Below are 26,442 nucleotides of genomic sequence, written 5' to 3'. Positions count from 1 at the left end.
ATAGTTTTGGTAAAGGCAGGTCTAGCCATTTCGGAGATACTGAGCTAAATGTGCAAAAATGGCAGTTTTGAAAAAACAAAGCAGCCGATTTGAATGATTCAAAATCTTTCTGCTTGTGTTGACAAAACGATTGCTTTTGGAGATTTTTTTTTAATTACAAAAAGAAATTATTTTGCGTATCGAAAATGATTGGATTTTATGTAATTCTTAATTCTTCTTTTAAATAAATAATTTTGCAATTCAGTTTATATGATTATAAAAAATATGAGATAAGAACCTTTAATTCTAATTCCGCTTGATTAAGTTTTGTTTATTTACTTTTTATGTAAACATATATAAATATCGTCGTCCAATTCATAAGTTCTTATATTTCGTCTATAAAATACAAATAATGAAAGTTACAGCATTTATTATAATCTATTTGAAAACATTTAATATTTCTCGAATATTTCATTATGGTACGGGAAGTTCCAGCAATTTGCCTTAAGGCACGATGCCAAGCACCACTAGTTATTATAAATTTCATCCTTTTTTTTTCATTTCAAAAAATGTATTTTTTTTTAAATTATAATTGAATATAAATAAATTATTGAACAGTAATTTTCGGGTTCAAAATATCAAAAAAAAAATACCCATTCTAATCACAGTCTAAGCGCCACTCTGGTACAAATATATTTGCAAGTGCGTTTAGATTGTGACTATACAGGAGCTCTTTCCAATTTTATGTAAATTATAAAAATGTAATTTTGGGTTAAATTCAAATAAATTACCCACTGATCACAATCTAAGTGACAAACTGGTACAAATATATTTGCAAGTGCGTTTTGACTGTGACTATACAGGAGCGTTTTTCAATTTTATGTAAATTATTATGAAAATGTAATTTTCGGGTTCAAAATATCAAAAAAAATATCCTTACTAATCACAATCTAAGTGACAACCTGATACTGTGACTATATGGGAGCGTTTTTTTCAATTTTGTGAAAACTTATGAAAAATGTGAAAATGCCGCCAAGCACAGTATAAGTGAAAATGTCGCACATAATTATTTGCAAATGCGTTTAGACTGTGACTATACGGGAGCACCTTTTCAATTTTGTGTAAATTTGATGCAAATTGTTTTTGAAATTGAATTCGAAATGATAAAGATATTTAGATAGATTGATTTTGATTTACATTTGAATTGCTCAGCTATACAATAAGATAGCATAAATAATGAAAGTTACAGTATTTGTAATAGTATATTCGAAAACGTTTAAAATTTCTCGAATATTTCATTACGGTACGGAAAGTTCCAGCAATTTGCCTTAAGGCACGATGCCATACACCCCTAGTTATATTTAAATTTGAATAAATTAAATTAAAAATATTTTTACGTGTATATAATTAGGTGAGTTCAAAGCAATGAATGAAAAAAAAGTATTATTAAACGCAACACAACAAAAATTATATGCATGAATGCAAAAAGCAAGATGTAATAATTATTTACAAAAACGACAACGACACAGACAAACAAAAAGCGGACATTCATAAAATTCTATTAAAAAAATTGACCTTTGAGCATGACGATTTCCTGCTTCCAAATCTACCATCCTGTCCAAGAAAAAAATCAGATGAAATTGTAATAAAGAATCCAAATAGGTAAAGGATATTTTAAAAATAATACCAATGTTATGGCAAGGCTCTAAATCGCATACATTATGCTACTGAATCATACTGTCGAAATGTCATGTATTTGCTGTGCATTCAGGCCGTTTGGACGTAAACTGCAACGTCATAAAACGTCATAAAAGTAACAATCTAAAATTTTGAAATAAAACTTCTTTAGACTGCTCTGTTACATGTGTAAATTTTGTGGACAAATCACATAGTTAATTGCAATATCCGGATTGTATTCAAAAAGACCTTTCAAACGATACCCAACATGCCAAATGACACAATTTAATTTTTTAAACTCACTCGTATGTTATGAAGCTGAGTCAGAAACACCCTGTTATCTAACATCGTTTTTTTGACATTTGTGCGGTTTTTAGGTTAGATTTTCTATCAGACAACCTGAGAAATACGCCTGACTGCACAGCAACCACATAGCTTTTGTCCGATTTAGTATGGAAAGTTTTTTTATATCATAGCCTTGCCATAACATCAGTCTGTTATCCGGTAGAATCGGTCAATATTGTAAAATCACGGAGCAATGTTATGGCAAGGCCATGTTATGCTACTGAATCATACTGAATACTGTCAAAATGTCATGTATTTGCTGTGCATTCAGACGTTTTTCACACATAAACTGCAACGTTACGCGTATGTTATGAAGCCGAGTCAGAAAGACCCTGTTATCTAACATCGTTTTTTTGACTTTTTGTGCGGTTTCTAGGCTAGGTATTCTATGAGAAATACGCCCGACTGCACAGCAACCACATAGCTTTTATCCAATTTAGTATAAAAAGTTCTTCATAACATAGCCTTGCCATAACATCGGTCTGTTTTTCGGCAGAATCAGTCCATTACTCTAAATTTATTATTATAATAATAGTACATACGTCAAGTCCAACATAGGGTCATCAGCAGCTCCTATAAGACTCATATCACTAGTTCCCAAAATGTGTGATAATTCACTCGCCCCAAGTTGTCCTTTCGGGGTGCTACCTGGGTGTACGGGTGTCGACAGTCCGCTTCGTTTTCCGTTATTTTTGGAATTGCCACCGTCACGTGCTGTAGTATCACCGACAACTGTAAGATTAGACACAAACAATATAAGAAACTAGTTGGTTTGGTATTTAGCCTTGAGGCAAGTTACATGAACTTCCCGATATGTGTAAATAATCGACTTAATCAAAAAAATGTATTAATAATATACTTCATCAATCCTACTTTAAAAAAAACGATAATAATTTTAGCAAAGTTTGACGAATTTTTGAAATTAAACTACTTGTCGTAAGGCCGTAATATGACAGTAAGTTCTATAAGACCATGATGTATATTGCCAAAAAAAGTTCCATGAAAATCGGCTTAAATTTTTTTTTCAACAGTTCATTACAAGTAAACGGCTCGGTAGATTTTCATCTAAAACTAATCAGTACCATTCCCAACTAATATCTTTCGAACAGTTTTTGATTTTTTAAAATCGGTTCGGTAGGATGAGCTTAAATGTGGACGAAAAGTTTAACACTTTTTTTCAAATTGCAAAGAAACGGCTTGGCAGATCGTCGCACAAAACTGACAAACGATAGTCCTCACCGAAATACATCAAATGGCTTTTAAATTTCTAAAATCGGTTCAGGCGTTTCTGAGAAAACGTCGATCAAAAGTCTAATTTTGACAAATGCCAAAAATACGATACCAATTTTTGCAAACTTTGACGAATTTTTAAAGCTGAACCTGTTGTCGTAGGGCCGTAATATTTTAGTATGATATAGAAGACTATGGTATCTACCGTCAAAAAAACAATCATAAAAATCGTCGAATTTTTTTTTTTAAAAACTTTATTACAAGAAAACGGCCCGGCCGATCTCTACTAAAAACTAATCAGCACGATTCCCAACCAATATCTAGCAAACGGTTTTTGAATTTTCAAAATCGATTCAGAATTGCGGGCTAAAACGTGGACGAAAATTGTTTCACTTTTCTGCAATTTACAAAGAAACGGCCCGGCCGATCACCGCACAAAACTCAGAGACGATAGTCCTCATCGAGATACATCAAATGGCTTTTAAATTTTTGAAATCGGTCCAGCCGTTTTCGAGAAAACGTCGATTTACGGCAAAAAATCTGTTCACATACACATAAACATACACACACACACACACACATACTTTTTCCAAATTTGGTCTCATTGGATTCAGAATGGCTTGAAACGTCGAGAAAAAATAAAATTAGCGAATCGGATTTTTTGATGAAAACAAACTTCTCCTTCGGGAAGTTAAAAATCAAGATTTTTCCCAGATTCTGCTGCATAAGAGAAAAATGTTATGGCAAGGCTATGCTATGAAGAACTTTACATACTAAATATTGACAGAAGCCATGTGGTTGCTATGGAGTCAGGCGTTTTTCTCAAGCCGTCAGATAGAAAATCTAACCTAGGAACCGCACTAATGTCAAACAAAAGATGTTTGATAACAGGGTCTTTCTGACTCGGGTTCATAACATACGAGTGACGTTGCAGTTTATGTGTAAAACTGCCTGAATGCACAGCAAATACACGACATTTTGAAAGTATTCAGTATGATTATAAGCGTAATGTATGGAAGTTGGAGCGTAACATGGCCTTGCCATAACATTTTTCAGTTGTACAGCAGAATCGGTCCCTTAATATAAAAATTAAGTCACTTACCCAATATGGTTTTCAGTACCGCCAATATTGGCTCCACGCTAATGTTTTTGTGAGCGGCAGCCAACAAATGTCTATCACAGCTGAGTTTTATGGAATATTGAGGGCCCTGGGTAGGAATTGGGTGAGGCGATGTGCTCACTGAGTACATTCCTGAGAAAATAAAATAAATATATTAACTAGTGGTGTATGGCATCGTGTCTTGAGGCAAATTGCTGAAATTTCCCGTACAGTAATTAAACATTAAAAGAATAAAAATAATCGATAATTGTTTTAAATAATTTCAATTAGATTATTTATTATAAATAATTACTGTAAATTTATATGTGCTTATTGAATTGGGCGACGAGCGTATTCTACAAACAACATATGTGTATGTTTACAAGAAATTTGTTCAATTTGTTTTTAAATTTGATGTTTTTGATAAATTAGTAATTTTTTTTTTGCAAATTTTTTAAAAGTTCGAAATTTTTGGAAAATACGATTTTTTTACATTTTTGGAGAATTTTGAATTTTTTGAAACCATTAGATTTTTTTTTAAATTTCGAAACATTTTCAAATTTTTCTAAGAAATAGATTTTTTTTTAAATTTCAATAATTTTTGAAATCAGATACAGTCAATGGCCGTGTGTGTGTGTTACATTTTGTGATACCTGTTAGAAATCTTTTAAAAAACGATGCTGATTGAGTTATTTTACTTGATGATGCTTCAACGCGCGATCGGTTACAGATAGTTATATTTCTAATTATGTCCCGCAAATAGTACATTTCTAACTAAATTTTATTATTCTGTATTCTATGATTATTTATATTATATATATATATATATATATATATATATATATATATATATTATATTCTATCTAAAATTACCTGGTTGAGGGCACTCTACAGTCTTAAATAGCCTTAACAGTAAATGACAAGTCAGTCTTGCTCCAGCTTCAGCATCGAGAGGTATATCGCCACGGCATACCTGAAACAATATTAAAAAATATTACATTATATATATATATATATATATATATATATATATATATATACATATATATATATATATATATATATTCGCTAAAACTCGAAAACGGCTAAACCGATTTGGCCAGTCTTAGTCTTGAAAAATTCGTGCTAATCAGTAGATTGTCGGAAAGGTGAGATATCATTTCAAAATCGCGTAGAAATTTTACATTTTTAATTTAAAATTTTTTGTAGAAGCGTAATTTAAATGAAACAATGGACGGTGGCTAATACGTCAAATGTCAAATGTTTTTGACGGTTGTTGTTCAATTACGTTTAATAGGATGTTATACGTGAATATTTAATTATATTTAAATTGTAGTAAGTAGTTTTGTTCGTAGTTTTATTTATATACAAAAACGTTAGTAAACACTTTGACGTAAACAAATTGACGGCTTAAAATATATTTTAAAAATATAAAGCGTTGTAATACAGTTATGAAATTATAGTATGTTATTTCTTAATGCGTATACTGAATTATAAAAATATCAAATCAAATACGTTTCTGACAGAAGAAACTAAAAAATTGCAATGCACACTTGCATACTCTATTTTTATTAGTTGCGAATCGACGGTTGGATATGATATGACAAGTACCTTTGTAAAATATTTTAAAAATATACAATATTATACTAGAGCTATGAAATTTTAGTAAGTTATTACCTAATACATGTACTCAATTATAAAAATATAAAATCACATATGTTTCTAACAAAAAAAGCTATAAATGTACAATTTTGTATACAAATGCACTCTTGCAATAGTTGCAAGTCCACGGTTTGATGAGTATTTTGAAAAATATTTAAAAATATAAAACGGTATACTGGAGTTACAAAATTTTAGTATGTTATTTCTCAATATGTGTATTAAATTATAAAAATATAAAATCACACATGTTTCTTACAAAAACAGCTATAAATTTGCAATTCTCTAAAATCATGTAATAGGGCTGCAAGTGTTACTAGAAACTCAACAATATCAACTTTTTTTAATTGTTAATATGAAAATGCACTTTTTGGCATATTTTTCTCAAACACGGTGCTCTGAAAGATCTCATTTGTATAATTATATACTCATTGGTATTTATAAAACATTTTCTAGGTTATATTATTTTTTATTTATGTTATTCCAATTCAGAATTCATTTTCTATTTCTCCTCGCAGAAATTTGAAATTTTTTTATAAGCTCAGTAGTATTATTTACAATTATACACAAAATCCAGAATCCAAAAAAAATCTGAAAAGCTTAAAACGTAATCAATAAGTCGAAAGACCAAAAAAGACTTGGATTGGATTGTACCATGTTTTCTATAGAAAGTGTATAAAACTTCCAGACAAAATATAGACAAACTAATGGGGTTTATTGTTTTGATAATACCTCATTTTATATAGCATTCAAACAACACATCCTTATACACTTATATACAAGTATTAATATTTTTGCTTCTCTAGAAATTGTTTTGAGTATACCTTACTTAGCAAAGCAACGTTCGCTGGGTCAGCTAGTATATATATATATATATATATATATATATATATATATATATATTGTATATAAATAAATTAATAAATTACCTTAACAAACGAAGGTAAAGCAACGTGTCGAACAAGATCCTCCAGAGAGAAGCAATGGCGCGCTAAAAAAAGTACAATTCATTAAAATTACAAAAAAAAAACAAAATATTAAATATGTATTATTGACTTGTAATGGATTCAAAATTCAAAAAATTACCCAGGCTAAGCACAGTCTAAGCGCCACTCTGGTACAAATGTTTACCCAAGTGCGTTTTAGACTGTTTATGTAAAGGAGCACTTTTCCAATTTTGTGAAAAAAACTACTATTGAAAAATGTGAAAATGCCGCCAAGCTGAGCACAGTATAAGCAAAAATGTCGTACGGAATTATTTGTAAATGCGTTTAGATTGTGATTATGCGGAAGCACTTTTTCAATTTTATGTAAATTAGGCAACTATTTTTGAATTTTGAAATTGAATTCGAAATGAAATGACGATTGTCGATAGATGATAGAAGATAAATTGATTTATGATTTACATTTAAGATAGCAAAAATAATGAAAGTTACAGTATTTGTAATAATATATTTTTGAATATCGAAAATGATTACGATGAGAATTTTAATTCTAGATAAATTATGGAAATGTAATTTTGGGTCAAAAATCAAAAAAATTACCCAGGCTAAGCACAGTCTAAGGGACAACCTGGTACAAATGTTTACCCAAGTGCGTTTAGACTGTTTATGAAACTATTGAAAAATGTAAAAATGCCGCCAACAATCTAAGTTAAAGTGACGCACAAAATTATTTGCAAGTGTGTTTAGACTGTGACTATACGGGAGCCTTTTTCAATTGTGTGTAAATATTAAATAAAAATGTGAGATTTCTTGAATAAGAAGTTTATGTTTTTGCCAGAAAATCCAATTTGCTCATTATATGTTTTCTTGATTATTTTGGCTATAGAGTACATGGTCTTAATGAACATACTAAGTTAGGGTGTTTGATTTTTTATTGCTGAAGAAAATTTGGTGAGGATTGGATATTTGTTTGCAGATCTGAGCTTTGTTTTAATTTTTTTTTGAAATTTGATTAAAAATGAAATGACAAATATTAATTTTCCTGTAACTTCAAGATAAATTAACACAGAGTTAATTCAGATATAACAATAAGATAGGAAAAATAATGAAAGTTACAGTATTTGTATGATATATTTGTATCATATATTTGAAAACGTTTAAAATTTCTCGAATATTTCATTACGGCACGGAAAGTTCCAGCAATTTGCCTTAAGGCACGATGCCATACACCACTAGTTATAAATAATATTATTAACTTCCCGTAGGGTAAGTTATAGTAATCGTCCAAAAATCGAAATCAAAAATTTTTACATTTTTCGACGTTTTGAAGGTTTCTGAACATTTTGGCATACTTCAGAAAAAATGGATGTGTGTGTGTGTGTGTGTGTTTTGTATGTCCGCGTTTTATCGTCCACATTTTCGGGCGCACGGATCAACCGATTTGAATGGTTTAAAAAACATTCGATTCCTATTGATAGGGAGACGTGCTGATTAGTTTTTGGCAAAGGCAGGTCCAGCCGTTACGGAGATATGGAGCAAAGAGTGCAGAAAATAGAAAGCGAGTTTTTGAGGGAACGGATCAACCGATTTGAATGGTTTAAAAAACATTCGATTCCTATTGATAGGGAGATGTGCTGATTAGTTTTTGGAAAAGGTAGGCCCAGCGGTTTTGGAGATACAGAGCTAAATGTTAAAAAAATGGCAGTTTTTGAGAGAACTAAGTGTCCGATTTGAATGACTTAAAGAACTTTCTGCTTGTTTCAACAAAATAAACTTTTTCAATTTTGTGCAAATTAGGCAACTATTTTTTTTTTTTGAAATTTGATTCGAAATGGAATGACGATTGTTAATGTAATAATTGATTTATGATTTACATTTGATTTGTTCAGACATAACAAGATAGCAATGTAAAAATAATGAAAGTTACAGTATTTGTAATAATATATTTGAAAACGTTTAAAACTTCTCGAAGATTTCATTACGGTACGGGAAGTTCCAGCAATTTACCTTAAGGCACGATGCCATACACCACTAGTTATAAATCTAATTATTGTTGAAGTTTGATACTAAACGCTCTGTGTCTACTATGTTTATGTATATATGTTTGTCTTTTGTTTTATGTAAAACAAGTGATTGTTATAATATTTTGTAATGAATGTGATTAGTTAAAGAATATATAATCAGTCAGTCTGTGTTTATCCTTCTGCATAAACGGTTGTATTATTATTCACATAAACTTTCAACATAAATTCTACAATTATTACCTATTAAAATGCATGTGAAAACAGCCAACGAATTATGTATTCCCAAATCGTGTACATCGACCTGATCCAAGACGTCCATATAAAAGCTCTGGCTATGAGTTCCGGAGCAGCACAAGGCCATTAACACGGCCAACCATTCTGCTGCGAGTGTGTTGCAGCAGGCAGTCAATTCGGCGCAGGTGATGGCTATGTCATTTAGCCTGTCGTTGTCGGTTTCTCGGCAGACACATAAAATTGCATTACACACGAAGGAGTAACGATTGCTGGCGGACTCTGATAGTTGTCGGGCCCAGGATTGCTCGATTTTACCTAAAAAAATATTATATATATATATATATATATATATATATATATATATAGTAGAAAACCCGACAGACGATGTCCTGTACCCATGTCTACAATTCAAAAGTTCCAAATGTTCTATTATCCTATCCTATACTTTTTAATATCCTATTTGATGTCCTGCCTTTGTGATTCTCACTTATGGTCTAAGCAAAAGCAGTATCAGAAATTCAAAAAAAATAATACAGTATCCGCGGTACAAGAACAATATCACACTTGATTTTACCACACAACATAATTGCTTCAATAATTTAGTCTTAGTTGCTTTTTGGCAATTATATTTTCTAAAGTACATTTTTCTTACTAATAATTTAATAACACTATTGTCTATATTCAAATCTTAGGTGAATTAATGTGTAAAATCTAGTTCATATGTGCACTATTCAATCTGCGATTAACTAACTAAATATTCCATATCCGATGCCAAACAAATGAATTTTTGACACATGAAACAGAATTCTAAATCATTTTTTTAATAAGTAGAAATATTTTTTGTATTGCTAAAATAATTTAGTAAAGTAAACCAAAATGCGACATACACAAGTTTAAACAAATAATGTATATGCAATTTTGGAATTGTTGCGTTATATATTAAACTGAATTATATAATTTCATCTGCCAATTATTTCGATTTCTGGCACATCTCAGCTGCTTTTTGCCAATAATAATGTAGACATTACATTTTTCTTGTATATTACATTCTAATATTATCTAGCAGATGACAGTTCTAACGTTTTCAATGTCAAACAATAAGATAGATAAGTGTTTTTTGTAATTTCCGCCATTTATTTCAACAGTATTAACATAGTTTTAAAGTTCATTAAATCTTAAAATTTTCCTTCGACAAACTCTAAAAAGATTTATCAAAATCCGAAAAATCGTTTAGAAGAAGTATCAAACGATACACCCGTACAGAAAAATTTTATATAAAAGAGATATATATATATATATATGATTAATTTCTTGGAGGGCGTAACATCAAGTAAAAAATAAATAAAGTGAAGATTTTTAAAACATCTATATTTTTCCATTTTTTAATTCTGGGGTCCATTTTTTTTATTTTAATTTTTTTGATACCGAATTGACAAAATACATACAACTCTTTTTACTTCAAATTGCTATTTATTTTTATCAAGTGTTGGCCACGTTTAACATTTTTTCATATTTTATGACCTATTTTCTTCATTTTAATTTTCTATGAATGGAAATTGAAAAATATATAGAAATCTCTTTACTTCAAAAACTATTTAATTTACCAAGTGTTGTCCACCCCTATTTTTTTAAATTTTAGAATCAATTTTCTTTTAAATTTAATTTGACCTTCATTTTTTGACATAATTTCAGTTAAAATTTTTTGAGTATATGAAAATAGTTAAATGTTACTTTAAAAAAACAAATAATTTTTATTAAGGGTTGTCCAACCCTAACACATTTTTTCAATTATGAGGTTTATTTTTTAATGCAGAATTGAAAAATACATTCAATTCTTTTTACTTCGAATTATTATTTATTTTTATCGGGAGCTTTTCATACTCTTATTTTTTTTTTAATTTTGAAACCAATTTTCTTTTTTTATATTTTATGACCTATTTTCTTCATTTTAATTTTCTATAATTCGAAATTGAAAAATATATGGATCTCTTTTTACTTCAAAAAACTATTTATTTTTATCAAGGGTTATCCACGCCTAACTTTTTTTTTAAATGTTGGAATCATTTAATTTTAATTTTTTTAATGTGGAATTAAAAAAATGCATAATACTAAATTTTTACCCTCCTTACACAAATCTCTATTTCATAATAGCCATTTTAATAATAGAATAAGTTTCCACCACTCTTTCAGTCAGTGAGTGTTTTGTTTACTGATTTTTAATTCATATTTTTCTGACCTTATGATAAAGCATGAATTTTACTTAAAATAAAAAAAAATATTTTTATCATCAGTTGTCTATCTCTTTGTATAAATATTTTCCGATGCGCACAAACAGTACAAAGTTAATAAATAGTTTGCATAAAGAGTTATTTTTGCAAATAAATAAAAAGATTGCATATAAAAATCTTAAGATACAATACAACAGTTTTTGATAGAAAACTATAAGTACCACACAAATCTATGGCAAAGCTGTAAAATTTTCCACTATCTCATTTTTTTCAATCCCATTCAAATTGCTGGACATGCCACATAACAATATAATTAAAAATGACTTATCAGATTTAGATTCGTAATTCAAAAATTACTGAACAAATGCAAAAGCGCGGTAATAATATATCGAAATCTTGAAACTTTAAAAATGCCAATTCAATTTAAATAAAATCAGTTTCGGATTAGATTGGCTCTTGCAAAGACTATTAACGAGACATTTATATGTGGCGTGCTTTGCAGTGGGTGAACTATTCATATATTTTTTGTTAGCCGCTCCTTTCACTCGTGCACCGCATTTGCAATCAGTTAGTTATTTTCGTACTAAACATCTTATACTAGAAATATTTTTTATGGCGAAACAAGGTTTGCCGGATCAGCTAGTATATATATTTTAAGCTAGCTTTATTCTAGCATTAATTAATTAATAAAACACCTTTTACTTCATACAACACATTTAATAATTCACCAAATTAACACAACGCCGAACTGTTCCACACTCAAGTTACCGCCAGACACCGACTCGCACACAGATACATACTTCTGTTCCGTAAGGGATCAGACACTCTACATATGACACACCATAGAGCACATACACGTCAGGATAGACACTCTTGGCCGTTATATTCAAATGACAGACATACAATATTATAATATATATATATATATATATATATATATATATATATATATATATATATATATATATGAGTGAGTTCTTGAGGGCGATACATCAAACAAAGAATATATATATATATATATATATATATATATATATATATACATACGAGGTGTGTTCAAAAAGTACCCGGAATTACTAATAATTAAATTTCGCGGGTCTGGAGTGTCTGATTGTCAAATTTTTTTTTTATTGTGTTGGTATACATGCCCCTAAAGTATGATGAAATTTTCAGCTATATTCACTGTTTACTTTGTCTGTGGTGGTCGCTAAGGTTCGACGTGTTTTTCTGAGCTCGGCGATTTTTACAATGGAAGAATTGAAAAAGTCAAAGAATTTGTATTAAATTTTGCGTAAAAAATGAAATAAAGTGTTGCAAAGTGCAAAAATTCACCAGATATGGCTCCGTGTGACTTTTTCCCATTCCCAAAGTTGAAGAGACCCATGAAAGGACGGCGGTTTTCCTCGATTGAAGAAATAAAGGCCGAATCGCCGAGAGTGCTCAAGGACATATCAAAAAGTGAATATCAAGGGTGCTTCGAAAATTGGAAAAAACGCTGGCATAAGTGTATTATATCTGGGGGGGACTACTTTGAAGGGGACCACATTAATGTAGTCGAATAAATAAATATTTTTTTGAAAAAACGAAAATTCCGGGTACTTTTTGAACAGACCTCGTATATATATACACATATATAGCCTTTATCCCTTATCCCTTACCTCCTCTCCTAGGATTCGTCAATACGTCCATCATAAACTGCGGATTTAGGTCATAGCTCGAAGGCATCGGCTGCAAAGATGCATACAAAGCTTGTCGAATTTTCGGGTAAGCATTTGCAAAAGGTTCTATGGAATGCACTTTCGACTTCAAAAACGAACACGAAGAGTACAAATCGTACAAATGTGCCAGGACGCATCTTTCCGCCGAACTGCAGTCGTTCGGTAAAAATGAAAAGTTCGTCACCGGCTTGACGACTCTGTATAGGCCTTCGAAAACTGCCGATGTCTGCTCGGTAGACACTGATAATAAAATTAAAATATGAATAGTTAAATGTATGTACATATTGTTTTTTTTATTACTTACAAAGTAAGCAGCATTGGTATCTTCTCAAAACGCCGACGACGTACAGACTTAGGGAAGTGGTGTACTGTCGGACGAGGCCTGAGTTTTTGCTTTGGAGTTGAGATTCTACCTCCGGTAATTCTTTTAATATCTGTAAAAGATATTTTGTGTAATTATTATTATACAAAATATATTTTTATTAATTATTAAACTAGTGGCGTAGTGCATCGTGCCTTAAGGCAGATTGCTGGAACTTCTCGTACCGTAATTAAACATACGCGAAATGAAGATAATCAATAAATGTTTTAAATAATTTCATATAGAATTATATTATATATACATAAGAACTTATAAGTGCTTATTAAAATGCGCAACGACGTTTATAAGAAATTTGTTTTTTTTTTTTTGAAAATTTAGATTTTCTGAATAGTTTAAAAAATTTGATTTTTTGGTAATTTTGAAATTTTTTCAATATCTTGTAAACTTTTGAATTTTTAATTTTATTGCAAATTCGAAAACTTTTGAAAATATTCGATTTTATTGATAAATTTAAAATTTTTGGAAAAATTCAATATATTCTAAGATTTTTATAAAAAATTGATGTTTCAAAAAATTAGATTTTTTTTTTAAATTCTGAAATATTTAAAAAATTTGATTTTTTTGTTAATTTTGAAATTGTTTGGTAATTTTTAAATTGTTAGTCAAAAGTTTGTAAAATTTGTAAATGTTCAAAGTTTTTGAAAAAAAATAGTTTTTTTTCTTAATTTTTTGAGAATCTGGATATTTTTGAAGATGTTTGATTGTAATGAAAATTTTGATATTTTTGAAAATTTCAAAATATTCTAAAATTTTTGTAAAAAAATGTATTTCTAAAGAAAATTTGATGTTTTTTAACTTTTGTCAAAAATTAGATTTTTGAAAATTATGAAACAATTTAAATGAAAATTTAAAAAAATGAAATTTTTTGGTAATTGAATTAATATTGAAAATTTCAAAATATTCTGAATTTTTTGTAAAAAATGGATTCTCAAAAAAATTCTTATTAAACAATTTAAATGAAAATTTAAAAAAATGAAATTTTTTGGTAATTGAATTAATATTGAAAATTTCAAAATATTCTGAATTTTTTGTAAAAAATGGATTCTCAAAAAAAATCCGGTATTTTTAATATTTTTTCAAGAATACTATTTTTTTTTTGAAAATTATGAAACATTTTCTGAAATCTTGAATTTTTTATTGAAAATTATGTTTTTTATCATTTTTTTTTCAAAATTTTGTAATTTTTTAAAATGTTCAAATATTTTGATGTTTTGAAAAAAAAAGTTTTTCTTTCATTTTTAAGAATTTGCATTATTTTTGAAAATGTTCAATTTTATTGAAAATTTCAAAATGTCCTAAAATTCTTGTAAAAAATGGATTTTTCAAAAAAGTTTGATGTTTTTTAATTTTAAAAAAAAGATTTTTTTTGAAAATTATGAAACATTTTAAAAATTAGAATTTTCTGAAATCTTGATTTTTTTATTGAAAATTTTGAAATTGTTTTAATACTTTATATAATAAATCATATATCATAATACTTTGGAGCTTTTGAAAAAAAATAGTTTTTCTTTATTTTTTAAATTTTTGAAAAAAATCGATTTTATTGGTAAATTTTGATATATTTGAAAATTTCAAAACGTTCTGAAATTTTTGTAAAATATTTGTTTAAAAAAATTTTGATATTTTGAAAAAAATTCAAAAATTTGTTTTTTTTTTTAAATTATAAAACATTTTAAAAATTTAAATTTTCTGAAATCTTAAATTTTTTATTGAAAATTTTGAAATTGTTTGAAAATTTCGTAAATTTTTTAAATGTTCAAAAATGTTTAGAGATTTTGCAAAAAAAATTGTTTTTTTTAATTTTTTGAAAACTTGGATATTTTGAGAATATTCGATTTTATTGAAAATTTTGATATTTTGAAAATTTCAAAGTATTCTGAAATCTCCTAAACGATTCGGATTTTGATCAATCTTTTTGAAGTTTGTTAAGGAAATTCTTTAGGATGTATGTGATTATAAAAAAGTAGTAATATTGTAGAAATAAATGGACAAAATTACAAAAAACAACATATCATTGTTTGACATTGAAAATATTTTGACAAATGAGAACTATCATCTGCCAGATATTTCAATTCACTTATGAGCCCAGACAATATTAGAATATGTATAATAAATTCATGATTATGAATAAGAAAAATGTAATGTCTACATTATTATTGCCGAAAAGCAACTGAGATGTGCCAGAAATTAAAATAATATAAGATACACTATATCTTTGGCAGATGAAATTATATAATTCAGTTTGATAGATTTATATATATATATATATATATATATATATATATATATATAACAAAGTCTAATAATCGGGCATAACATCAATAAAAAACATGAATTTCTTTCAAAAATTTATTTTAAATCCATACGTTTCCATACGATTATTAGACTTTGTTAATACATATGTCAACATCAAATTCAGAATCATACAAAATATATATATATATATATATATATATATATATATATTTCCTGACCTGTATGCAGACATCGATAAGTCCATAAATATTCAAAGCCATTTCCATCAAGTCAAACAAAAATGCAACATGTTCCTGCACAGGTAAATAATTTGAATTTCCCTGAGCGAAACTGTTCAGCATTTCCATAACAGTCTGCGAACATTGCCAAGTGACGACATGTTGATCAAAAAATGATAAATTTTGGCACTTTTGTGTGGTAGCTTCAAAGTTGAATTCATTTCTGGAATGTTTTTTCACTTTACCGCCTTCAGCCACGTCGATTGAGAATTTCTTCGAGAATAGTTTGCAAATTTCTAAAAAGGATAAAAGATAGATGTAATAATATTGCAATACGGAAATTCAACTAACTAATTTAACTAATAATGTATGGCATCGTGCCTTAAGAAAAATTGCTGGAACTTCCCGTACCTTCATAAAATATTCAAGGAATATCAAATGTTTTCAAATATATTATTACAAATACTGTAACTTTCATTATTTTTGCTATCTTGTTCTATCTAAGCATATCAAATGTAAATCATAAATCATAAATCAATTTATCTTCAGAACATTAACAATCGTCATTTCATTTCGAATTCAATTTAAAAAAAAAAAATAGTTGCCTAATTTACACAAAATTGAAAAAGTGCTCCCGTATAGTCACAGTCTAAACGCATTAACAAATAATTTTGTGTGAAATTTTCGCTTAGACTGTGCTTTGCTCGGCGGCATTTTTACATTTTTCAATAGTTTCGATTTTACAAAATCTAAAAAACGATCCAGTATAGTCACAGTCTAAACGCACTTCCAAAAACATTTGTACCAAGTTGTCACTTAGACTGTGCTTATCAGAAAATCTGACTGACTTTTCAGAAAATACCAAAATATAAAAAAATGAAATTTTGCAAAAAAATTAAATTTTTTCAAAAGTTCCAAAATTCTAAAAAAACTAATAATTTCACTATTTTAAAGAAATTTTAAAGTTTTTTAAAAAACACTTTTTGGTACGAAAAGTTCTATTTGAATTAAGGCACGATGCCATGAACCACTAGTTTGTAAAAAAGAACTCTACTAACGAGCAATATAAATATATACCTACAATATACAGCTGGGATCTTTAGACAAAAAATATCAATCTAAATTAAATAGCATCTTAAAAGATTAAAACGGACACTACTGACGAACAAACTGATACTAGATATGAATTATAAAAAGGACTGTACTAACAAGCAAACTGAAATTCAACAAAAAATAAAAAATAGAACTTTACTAACAAAAAAGAGAAAGAAACTAGAAGATACAATTGAATTCTATTGGTGTAGAAGAAATTTATATTAGGAAGCAAAAAGGGACTCTACTGACGAGCAAACAGAAAGTTGACAAAAATTTGAAAAGAGACTTCTATTAAATTTTTGATTACAAGGATAGGACTCTACCATCGAGCAAACAAAATAATCTAGTATATAAATATGAGATTCAATAAAAAAAAACTATGTATCATCTGAAAATATAAAGAGGACTCTACTAAAGAGCAAACGAAATAATCTAGAATATAAACTCAAACTCTATTGAAGAAAAAGAAATACTTTACTTGCTAGCAATTTAAAAAAAAAAATCTAGAATGTAAAAGGAACTCTACTGATGAGCAAACTCAAAAAAATCATATGAAATACGAAAGGATTCTACTAACGAGCAAACGAGATAATATAGAACATGAATTTGAATCTTATTAAAGGAAAAAAAAATCTATCAGCACGTCTCCTTATCAATAGGAATCGAATGTTTTTCGAATCATTGAAATCGGTTGAACCGTGCGCCCGAAGACGTGGACCAAAAATTGTATCCGCACACACACACACATCCGTTTTTTCTGAGGCATACCAAAACGTTCAGAAACCTCTGAAACGTGAAGATATGCAAATATTTTCAATGACGATTTTTGGACGATTACTAAAACTTATCCTATGTGAGTAAAATAAATTCTTACCTTTAGCCATTTTCTTAACAGTATGCCTGGCCTCGTCTCTAATTTTTCCGACACCATATAATAAAATATGCCTCTGATTACAATCGTGTTGGGAACCAGAATCGTCTTGAATTAGCGGAAAATGTGTTGTGTATAAAAGGTGTCTCGATGGACAACCTTCGGAATCCATGGAAGTTATATGAGGGTAACTAGAAAATAATAAATAGAAGGTGCATAATAATTAGTAGTGCATGGCATCGTACCTTAATGCAAATTGCTGGAACTTCACGCACCGTAAATAAAAATTCGAGTAATGACATTAGTGAGAGTTATCAGAATTATGCTTGGTTAAGTCAACGAACAATTCTTGCCGCAAAGAATAATGATGTACACGCACTGAATTCCATCATTCAATCAAAAATTGCTGGCGATTTGGTGACATACCAACGATTCCGACTGGTCTTTCGTTTGTCTTCAAACGATTGCAATTTCCAGTTCGCCTTGCGTTCGCAATAACAAGTCGCAAGGCCAATCGCTTAGTGTTTGCGGGATAAATTTCAAATAGATTATTTAGAAAATCATTGTTCTTTACAAGGGCAGTTATACGTTGCCTATTCACGAGTTGGAAAACCATCCGCTTTGTTTGTGTTAACGTCAGACCAAAAAACAAAAAATGTGGTTTACCAAAGAGCACTTCAATGAAACGGATAATTTGCGGATTCACTTTCATTTACTTAGAGAAGTTCAACTTAAAAACACTTCATTTTTGTAATCGAAATAAATTCATTACCGTTGTGTAATAAAATCAAATTTTTCCTTTTCAAATATAAAACATACAAAAATTTCTTCATCTTTCTTACGAAACAATCTTGTGGCGAAACGGAGTTCGCCGGGTTTGCTAGTATATATATATATATATATATATATATATATATAATTATTATTATTACCTGTTATTATGATCTGTATCTTTCGGACTATCGGCAACGTCCATCGATTGGTCTTCTTTGATATGTTGTAATAATTTATCTAAATCTGCGTCAATTTTTGAATCGTCATAATCCATTCTCGGATGATCCTGAAATATTAATACAAACTTAAAACTTAAGTACTATTTTTTTTATTAGTAAATAATTTATTAGTAAAATATTTTATGTTAATTATAAGAATGTTCTTAGTACAAATTATTCATTTAGAAACTTTCAAAATGCTTCTCTTATAATTTTTTTGTCGACGACACGAATTCCATAAAACAAATATTTGACAAACAAAAAAAAGAATTTTTTTTTTAAAAAATAAGAAGGAAAATAAAAGGAGAAATATAAAAAAAGGAAAGAAAAAAATGGGAAAAAACAAAAAAGGAAAAAAAAAATAAAAAAACAAAAAAAGCGAAAAAAGAAAAAAATTAAAAAAATAAAAAATGAAATAAAATAAAAGAAATATAAAAAGGAAAAACTTAAAAAAAAAAACAAAAAACAAAAATAAAATTTGAAAAAAAATAAAAAATATAAAAAAGGGAAAAAATAATAAGAATTAAAAAATTAAAAAAAAAATAAGAAAAATAAATAGAAAAAAAAATAAAAGGAAAAAAACCAAAAAGGAAAAAAAATAAAAAACAAGAATATAAAAAAAATAAAAGAAACAAAAAAATAAAAAAACAAAAAAAATAAAGTATAAAATAAAAAAATGATATATATATATATATATATATATATATATATATGTATATGTATATATATATATATAAATAAAAAAAATTAAAAAAATGAAAAAGAAAAATATATATAAATAAAAAAAAACAAAACGAAGACAAATTTGTTAAAAATTACAAAAAGTTTTAAAATATATAAGTTTTATTAAAAGAAAAAAAGGAAAAAAACAAAACGAAAGAAATAAAAAAAGGAAAAGAGGAAATAAAGAAAAATTAAAGAAAAAAATACAAAATATTTTAAAATGTGTAAGTTTTATTAAGAGCTTTTAATAAAAGAAAAAAAATATATAAAAAAAAAAAAAAAAAAAAAGACATTAAAAATTACAAAATGTTTCAAAATATATAAGTTTTGCTCAAAGAAAAGTAAGGGAAAAAACGAAAAAAGAAAAAAAAAGAAATAAAAAAATAAAACAAGAAAAAACAAAAATAAATAAAAATAAAAATTAAAAACAAACTAATTTGTAAAAAGTTACAAAATGTTTTAAAAAAAATATATGTTTTATTAAAAGAAAAAAAGGAAAAAGATAAAGAAAAAAAATTTAAAAAAGGAAATAAAAAAGTAAAAAAAAAAAAAAATAACAAAAATAAAAAAATAGTAATAAAAAAAATTCTTAAAAATCATATAATTCATCATATCATTTTAATAAAAGTAAAAAAATGAATGAAATAAACAAGCAAAAGATAAAAAGAAATAAAATAAATAAAAAATAAAAATAATAAATAATAATAAAAAAAAACTTCTTAAAAATCATATAAGTGTTATTAAAAACTTTTACTAAAAGAAAAAAAAGGAAAAAAAATGAATGAAATAAAAAAGCTAAAGAAAAAGAGAAATAAAATAAATAAAAATACAAAATAATAAATTTGTTAAAAATTACAAAATGTGTTGAAATATATAAGTTTTATTAAGAGCTTTTATTAAAAGAAAAAAAAGGAATAAAACAATAAAGAAAAAAAGGAACAAAACAAAACAAAAAAAATGAAATAAATAAAAAAATAAAACAACAAGAAACAAAAAATTTAAAAAAAAAAACAAAAAAAAATAAAAAATGAAAAAAATGAGAAATTTGTTAAAAATTACAAAATGTGTTAAAAATATATAAGTTTTATTAAAAGCTTTTATTAAATAGAAAAATAAAACAAGAAAAAAGCAAAAAAAAATTAAAAGAATGAAAAAAAGACTGTTAAAAATTTCAAAACGTTTCAAAATAAATAACTTTTATCAAAAGTTTACCTCTAATTTTGGTTTAAGTTCAATTCCTCCAAAAAGATCGTCTTCTAAACTTTGATTGGCTGGCGTGGCAGGTTTATTAGAATGAGGTGCAGGAGCACATCCATTATTAATTGCTCCATTCTAATATAAAAAAATAAAAAATTAATACATCTACATGACTTTTAAATCAAATTTGTTTTATCTCATTACCTGGACTCCTCCAGTTAATAAATCTCCTCGAGATATAAGAGTACACATGTAAGCGTCATGAGAGAATACATCGTGCCTTATTAGTTCAGAAAATAGATGAACTAAATTAGTGAATTGGGTCCTATTGGCAGCAGTTGGAGGGTCTTCTGCAAAAAAAAAATATAAGAACAAAGTTGTAATTAAATATTTAAAACAATGGTACACAAAAATGCTGTGGGATCAGTCAGGGCAAAAAGATTTTTTTTTTAAATTAGGTAATAAAGGAAAAACTACCTATAAATTTGTTACAAAATTGACGAAGAGGTCATTTATCTCCGTCGCAAAATTTAAAGCCATTTTTTTTTTTTTTTTTATTGGCCTCGCTTACTCGAGCATTTAGCCACCTACATTATTCTATACAATCATATATCCTATATACAATCTTCAAAATGGCGATGGCTGGTTATACACTTTTTGCCCTCTACTTTAAAATAGTATAGATAAGAAATACTATATTTGACTTGTTTGCCGGTAGATCTTTAAAAACCCCGTTCTACCTTAAATATTTAAAATACAATTATTACCTAATATAGGAGCATCATTATCTAAAAAATTCATCAAAAGTGATTGAAATATCGGTACACCACCAGGAACACCTGCACCAGAACTGACAGAGTCTTTGTCGTCTGAATTACCTGAAAATAAAAAAAAAATATAAATGATAAATACATATATAATAATATTTGAGGATGGGGGGTTGAATAGCCCCTATAATAATAATATCGAGGGTGGGGGGTTGTATAGCCCCTTTCGAAATAGTTTATTGTATATAATATAAGATCTATTTTGAGGAATAGAAAATAAATGGATATATTTAAAAAGATTATGCAATATATGAAATCGACTGGAACAATTAATTTACTTAAATTATGAATTTTATGGAAAGGATAAACGACTTACAGTACAATAAAATACATAACACTCGAAAATAGAAATAGTCACCAAAAACATATGAACAAAGAATCACAAGAAAAAACAAGTGAATCGCAAATGAATTGAAAAAAATCTAATATTTTTTTTATTTACAATTTTACATTCTATAGGAAACTAACTGTGTACCCATACACGCTTCGCCGTGTTTTATTTTCAATTACAAATTTGAACCGTTTAGGGGACGTGATCTTTTTAGAGGTAGGAGGAATTTGATAAAAAATCACGAAATATCATTCCCCAACGTCATATTATTTACCTCATATTTTTTTTAAATCCAAATATTTACAAAAAATATATCAAAAATTTTACAATTTTTTCTCGTAACTAAAAACACACTTGATGTTTGGTGGGGGAGAGGAGTGACTTTGAATATCACCAAGGGTGAGGGGGGAGTCCAAAAATCCTTAAAAAAAATAAATCACGAGATTTATAAACGCCCCCTTAGTCTAATCATATTACACTTTGAGAAAAGAGACAAGTTGTAGTAAATTATGTAAGAAATCAAGTATAAGCAGCTTCTACAAGAAAGACAAAATATATATAAATCTTTCAGATGCTCAAAATTGGATTACCACTTTACTCAGATCTAAATATACTTGAAAGAAAATGAAATGCTTAAGAATGTCAAATTTTGCACGGGATGATTATTAGTTAATAAGAGTTAAGAATAACAGTGTTTTTTAGTTGAACTTCTCTAAGTGAATGAAAGTGAATCCGCAAATTATCCGTTTCATTGAAGTGCTCTTTGGTAAACCTCATTTTTTGTTTTTTGGTCTGACGTCGTTAACACAAACAAAGCGAATGGTTTTTCAACTCGTGAACAGGCAACGTATAACCGCCCATGTGAAAAACAATAATTTTCTAATTAATATATTTGAAATTTAACACTAAGCGATTGGCGGAAATTGCAATCGTTTGAAGTCAAACGGAAGACCAGTCGGAATCATTGGTATGTCACCAAATCGCTAACAATTTTTGATTGAATGGTGAAATTCAGTGCGTGTACATCATTATTCTTTGCGGCAAGAATTGCTCGTTGACTTAACCAAGCATAATTCTGATGGTTCTCACTAATGTCATTACTCGAATTTTTAATTAGGGTGCATGAAGTTCCAGCAGCTTGCATTAAGGCACGATGCCATGCACAACTAATTTTCTTAGATACAAACCTTGCGGAGTCCGATACCTTTCCAACGAATGCAAAATTGTCGAAATCGGTTCGTGCGTTCTGGAGTTATTTTGTCAGGGAGGAAATCCCGACTTATTTTTATATATATAGAAGATAACATTATCTAGTATATTTTTGTTGTTATTGAATGATTACAAAACATAATACGAAGGTAATACCAAATTTAGTTTTAAATACCCGATTACTAAAATTCATTAATTTACATTTCAAATTTTGCGCCATTAATTTGAAAGGACAATCTCCGCCATTTTGTAACTCCTGGACAATTTCACAGCTAACTTCACATCCCTTTTGTGTTCGCGCCGACGGCCGTTAAATTCAAATTCAAATTCAAACTCAAACAACTTCATAGTAACATAATCTTATAAATATGTAATAATATGTTATACATAAAATACTTTTAGAAAATTAATATGTTAATTGGAAATAAATAGGTAATTGAGCAATAACATTTGATGATTCGATATTTATTTAGTGACCGATTCTGCCGCACAACAGACCAAAGTTATGGCAAGGTTATGTTATGAAGAACTTTCCATACTGAATATTGCCAAAAGCCATGCGGTGGCTGCGTAGTCAGGTGTATTTTTCAGATTGTCGGATAGAAAACATAACGTAGAAACTGTACAAATGTCAAAAAAAGCGATCATAGATAACAGGGTCCCTCTTTTTTTTTTAATTTCAATAATTATTATAACTGTTGAATAATTAACATCTAGTAATATTGATAAAAAATAAAAGTGCAAAGGATATAATTTACATGAAAATAATATCCGTAATATGATGATTTAATATAAAATAGAAGCAAATAATAAAAATAAAATTAATAAATAATATAAATAAAATTTCTGAATAATAAAATAATAACAGGGTCTTTCTGACCCAGCTTCATAACATAAGAGTGACATTGCAGTTTACGTGTAAAACGCCTGAGTGCACAGCAAATACGTGACATTTTGACAGTATTCAGTATGATTCACTAGCACAATGTATGGAAGTAAACAATTACAGCAAAATGTCTTACTTACCACTCATATTGTTATAATTATCATTATCACTTTGTGTAATATCGCTCTGTCTTTTATCGAGCAACCAAGCAACAGCCATGGCTCGATGCTCTCCCCATCGTTCGCAGGAAACTGCCCACTCACACAAAATTGACACGACAGCTGAATCTTGTTCTGGATTCTATGAAAAAAATATAATATAATAAATCAATATTATATATATATATATATATATATATATATTTAATTTGTAATAAGTGGTTACTTACATATTCCATCCTGTTTTCTTTAGAAGTGTTTTCAGTGTTATCCTTGAACGGTGTAAATATTTTTGCATATAACGTGTCTAAAGAATTTGTAGTGTCCATCTTCTCAAAATTGTGTCTGTCTAAAGCATCCAAAGTGCTGAGAATTTTGCTCGTGGTTGTTCCTTGAATAAATTTATTTTGAGGTCAGAAATTTATATTATACGGGTAGTCCTTAATATGGACATTTTCGAATTTCTTTGTTCCCAAGGGCTCAAATGCTTCCAATTTTATAAAAAACAATTCTCTCAAAGTTTTAGCTCGCAATATTAACATTCAGATAGTCCGCAAATCAATTAAAAGTTTCGTATATTTATTATTAAGTAAATTCTTGCGCCATATGTGATAGCATTTGTGAACTCACTTAAAAATATTCATAAATCACTTAACCTCTATTTAAATCCATGTGAACAGTTTAACAAAACATTTATTCATCATGCATCAAAATTAATTTTGCAGCAAAATATTTATTTAATTGGTTATGTTGGCACTCAAATTATCAGTAATGAATTGCTATCAAAGTCACGAGTCTGCTATCACAGATGGTGCAAGAATTTACTTAATAATAAATATTCGAAACTTTCAATTGATTTGCGGACTTTCTAAATGTTAATATTAGGAACTAAAATTTTCACAGATTTTTGTTTCTATTGATTTGGAAGCATTTGAGCCCTTGGGAGCAAAGAAATTAAAAAGTGTCCATATTAAGGACCACCAAAAAGGTCTAAAAAATAATAATACGTCATCTATTTATTATGTACGTTTCGACACTGTATGTGTGTCATCAATCACCAAGTTAGAAAAGAAATGTATACAAAAATCTATAAAAACTAAATATTATAAAAAAAAATTATACAATACCAAACCAGAAAAAATATATATATATAAATAAAACTAACGCATTGTTTTATAAAAACCAAAAGAAGCTAAGCTTTGAATTAAAATAAAATATAAAAATATTAATAAAGTTGTCATAAGAAAACGTTCGACGGTATAAATGCAAGATTTCAAACAGGGTTCACATAAGTTGATCTAAGGACCGAAAAAATAGAATATTATTTTGTAATAAAATAAAAATTTTGAAATAAGAATATAATAATAAATTATTTTTAATTAACCGCATGATTTTGAAAATTCGAAATAAATGCAACAGAGAAATAATGACCGAAAGGGGTTCACAAAATGTTTATCCAAGGACAGAAAAACTGATACTAGAGAAAAACGGAACTAGTGGTGTATGGCATCGTGTCTTAAGGTTAATTGTTGAAACTTCCCGGACCAAAAATTATTTTTTTATTAGAAAAGATTAAAAAAAAAAATAGAATTTTAAAAAAGTGTTTTTTTTAAATGATTGTTTTTTTATATATTTTGAAATATTTTGGAATCTTTAAACCTTTTTTAAAGCAATCGAGAGAATATTTTTATTTATAAAAGCGCGTAAGCGCCGCGTCGTCTTCTAACGCACAAACAATGTTACGGAACCCATAGAAATGTTAACAAAATTTATACTTATTATTATATTCAGTTTTTCATTTTGTCAATACAAGTAAAATGTTTTTTGAATTATTAAAATCAGACGCTCCGTTCTCGATTTCTATTTTCTGTTCTCTTTGCTCCGTATCTCTAAAAAAAACTGGACCTACCTTCGCCAAAAACTAATCAGCATGTCTCCTTATTAATAGGAATCGAATGCTTTTTGAATTATTCAAATCGGTTGAACCGTGTTCCCGAAATCGTTGACGAAAATTTGTATCCGCACACACACACACATACATCAATTTTTTCTAAGGTATGCCAAAATGCTCAGACGGTGTTGAAACGTAAAGATATATAAAAAAATTTCATTTTCGATTTTTTTGCTATTACTATAACTTAACCTACAGAAAGTTAAAAA

At 28.0% G+C, this 26,442-nt stretch overlaps 2 protein-coding genes across 2 annotated transcripts in view; both read right to left on the bottom strand.

Annotated features, from left to right (window-relative positions):
- Positions 1–1,481: 1,481 nt before the first annotated feature.
- On the bottom strand, positions 1,482–7,826 carry LOC113388437 (mediator of RNA polymerase II transcription subunit 12-like). Its single transcript, XM_026625814.1, has 6 exons — positions 7,769–7,826; positions 6,919–6,980; positions 5,204–5,303; positions 4,334–4,483; positions 2,544–2,733; positions 1,482–1,593 (listed from the first exon to the last, which is right to left on the bottom strand). The coding sequence occupies exons 1-6, from the start codon at positions 7,824–7,826 to the stop codon at positions 1,482–1,484; spliced, it is 672 nt and encodes a 223-aa protein (XP_026481599.1).
- A 1,330-nt stretch (positions 7,827–9,156) lies between these two features.
- The window catches only part of LOC113388436 (mediator of RNA polymerase II transcription subunit 12-like), a 284,310-nt gene continuing 267,024 nt past the window's right edge, over positions 9,157–26,442 (bottom strand). The window contains exons 5-15 of the mRNA XM_026625813.1: positions 24,513–24,673; positions 24,265–24,424; positions 21,639–21,749; positions 21,076–21,221; positions 20,887–21,006; positions 18,892–19,019; positions 17,963–18,150; positions 15,994–16,289; positions 13,442–13,571; positions 13,078–13,377; positions 9,157–9,506 (exon numbers count right to left, since the gene is read on the bottom strand). Of these exons, the coding sequence (XP_026481598.1) occupies positions 9,157–9,506; positions 13,078–13,377; positions 13,442–13,571; positions 15,994–16,289; positions 17,963–18,150; positions 18,892–19,019; positions 20,887–21,006; positions 21,076–21,221; positions 21,639–21,749; positions 24,265–24,424; positions 24,513–24,673 (2,090 nt within the window). The remainder of the gene's footprint in view (positions 9,507–13,077; positions 13,378–13,441; positions 13,572–15,993; positions 16,290–17,962; positions 18,151–18,891; positions 19,020–20,886; positions 21,007–21,075; positions 21,222–21,638; positions 21,750–24,264; positions 24,425–24,512; positions 24,674–26,442) is intronic.

This window comes from Ctenocephalides felis, unplaced genomic scaffold (assembly GCF_003426905.1).
Source record: "Ctenocephalides felis isolate EL2017-DRISC unplaced genomic scaffold, ASM342690v1 CF-g0.4_SCAFFOLD_03572, whole genome shotgun sequence".
Classification (NCBI taxonomy): Eukaryota; Metazoa; Arthropoda; class Insecta; order Siphonaptera; family Pulicidae; genus Ctenocephalides; species Ctenocephalides felis.
The sequence above is the reverse complement of the archived record's forward strand: the minus strand, read 5'-3'. Positions and strand labels throughout refer to the sequence as shown.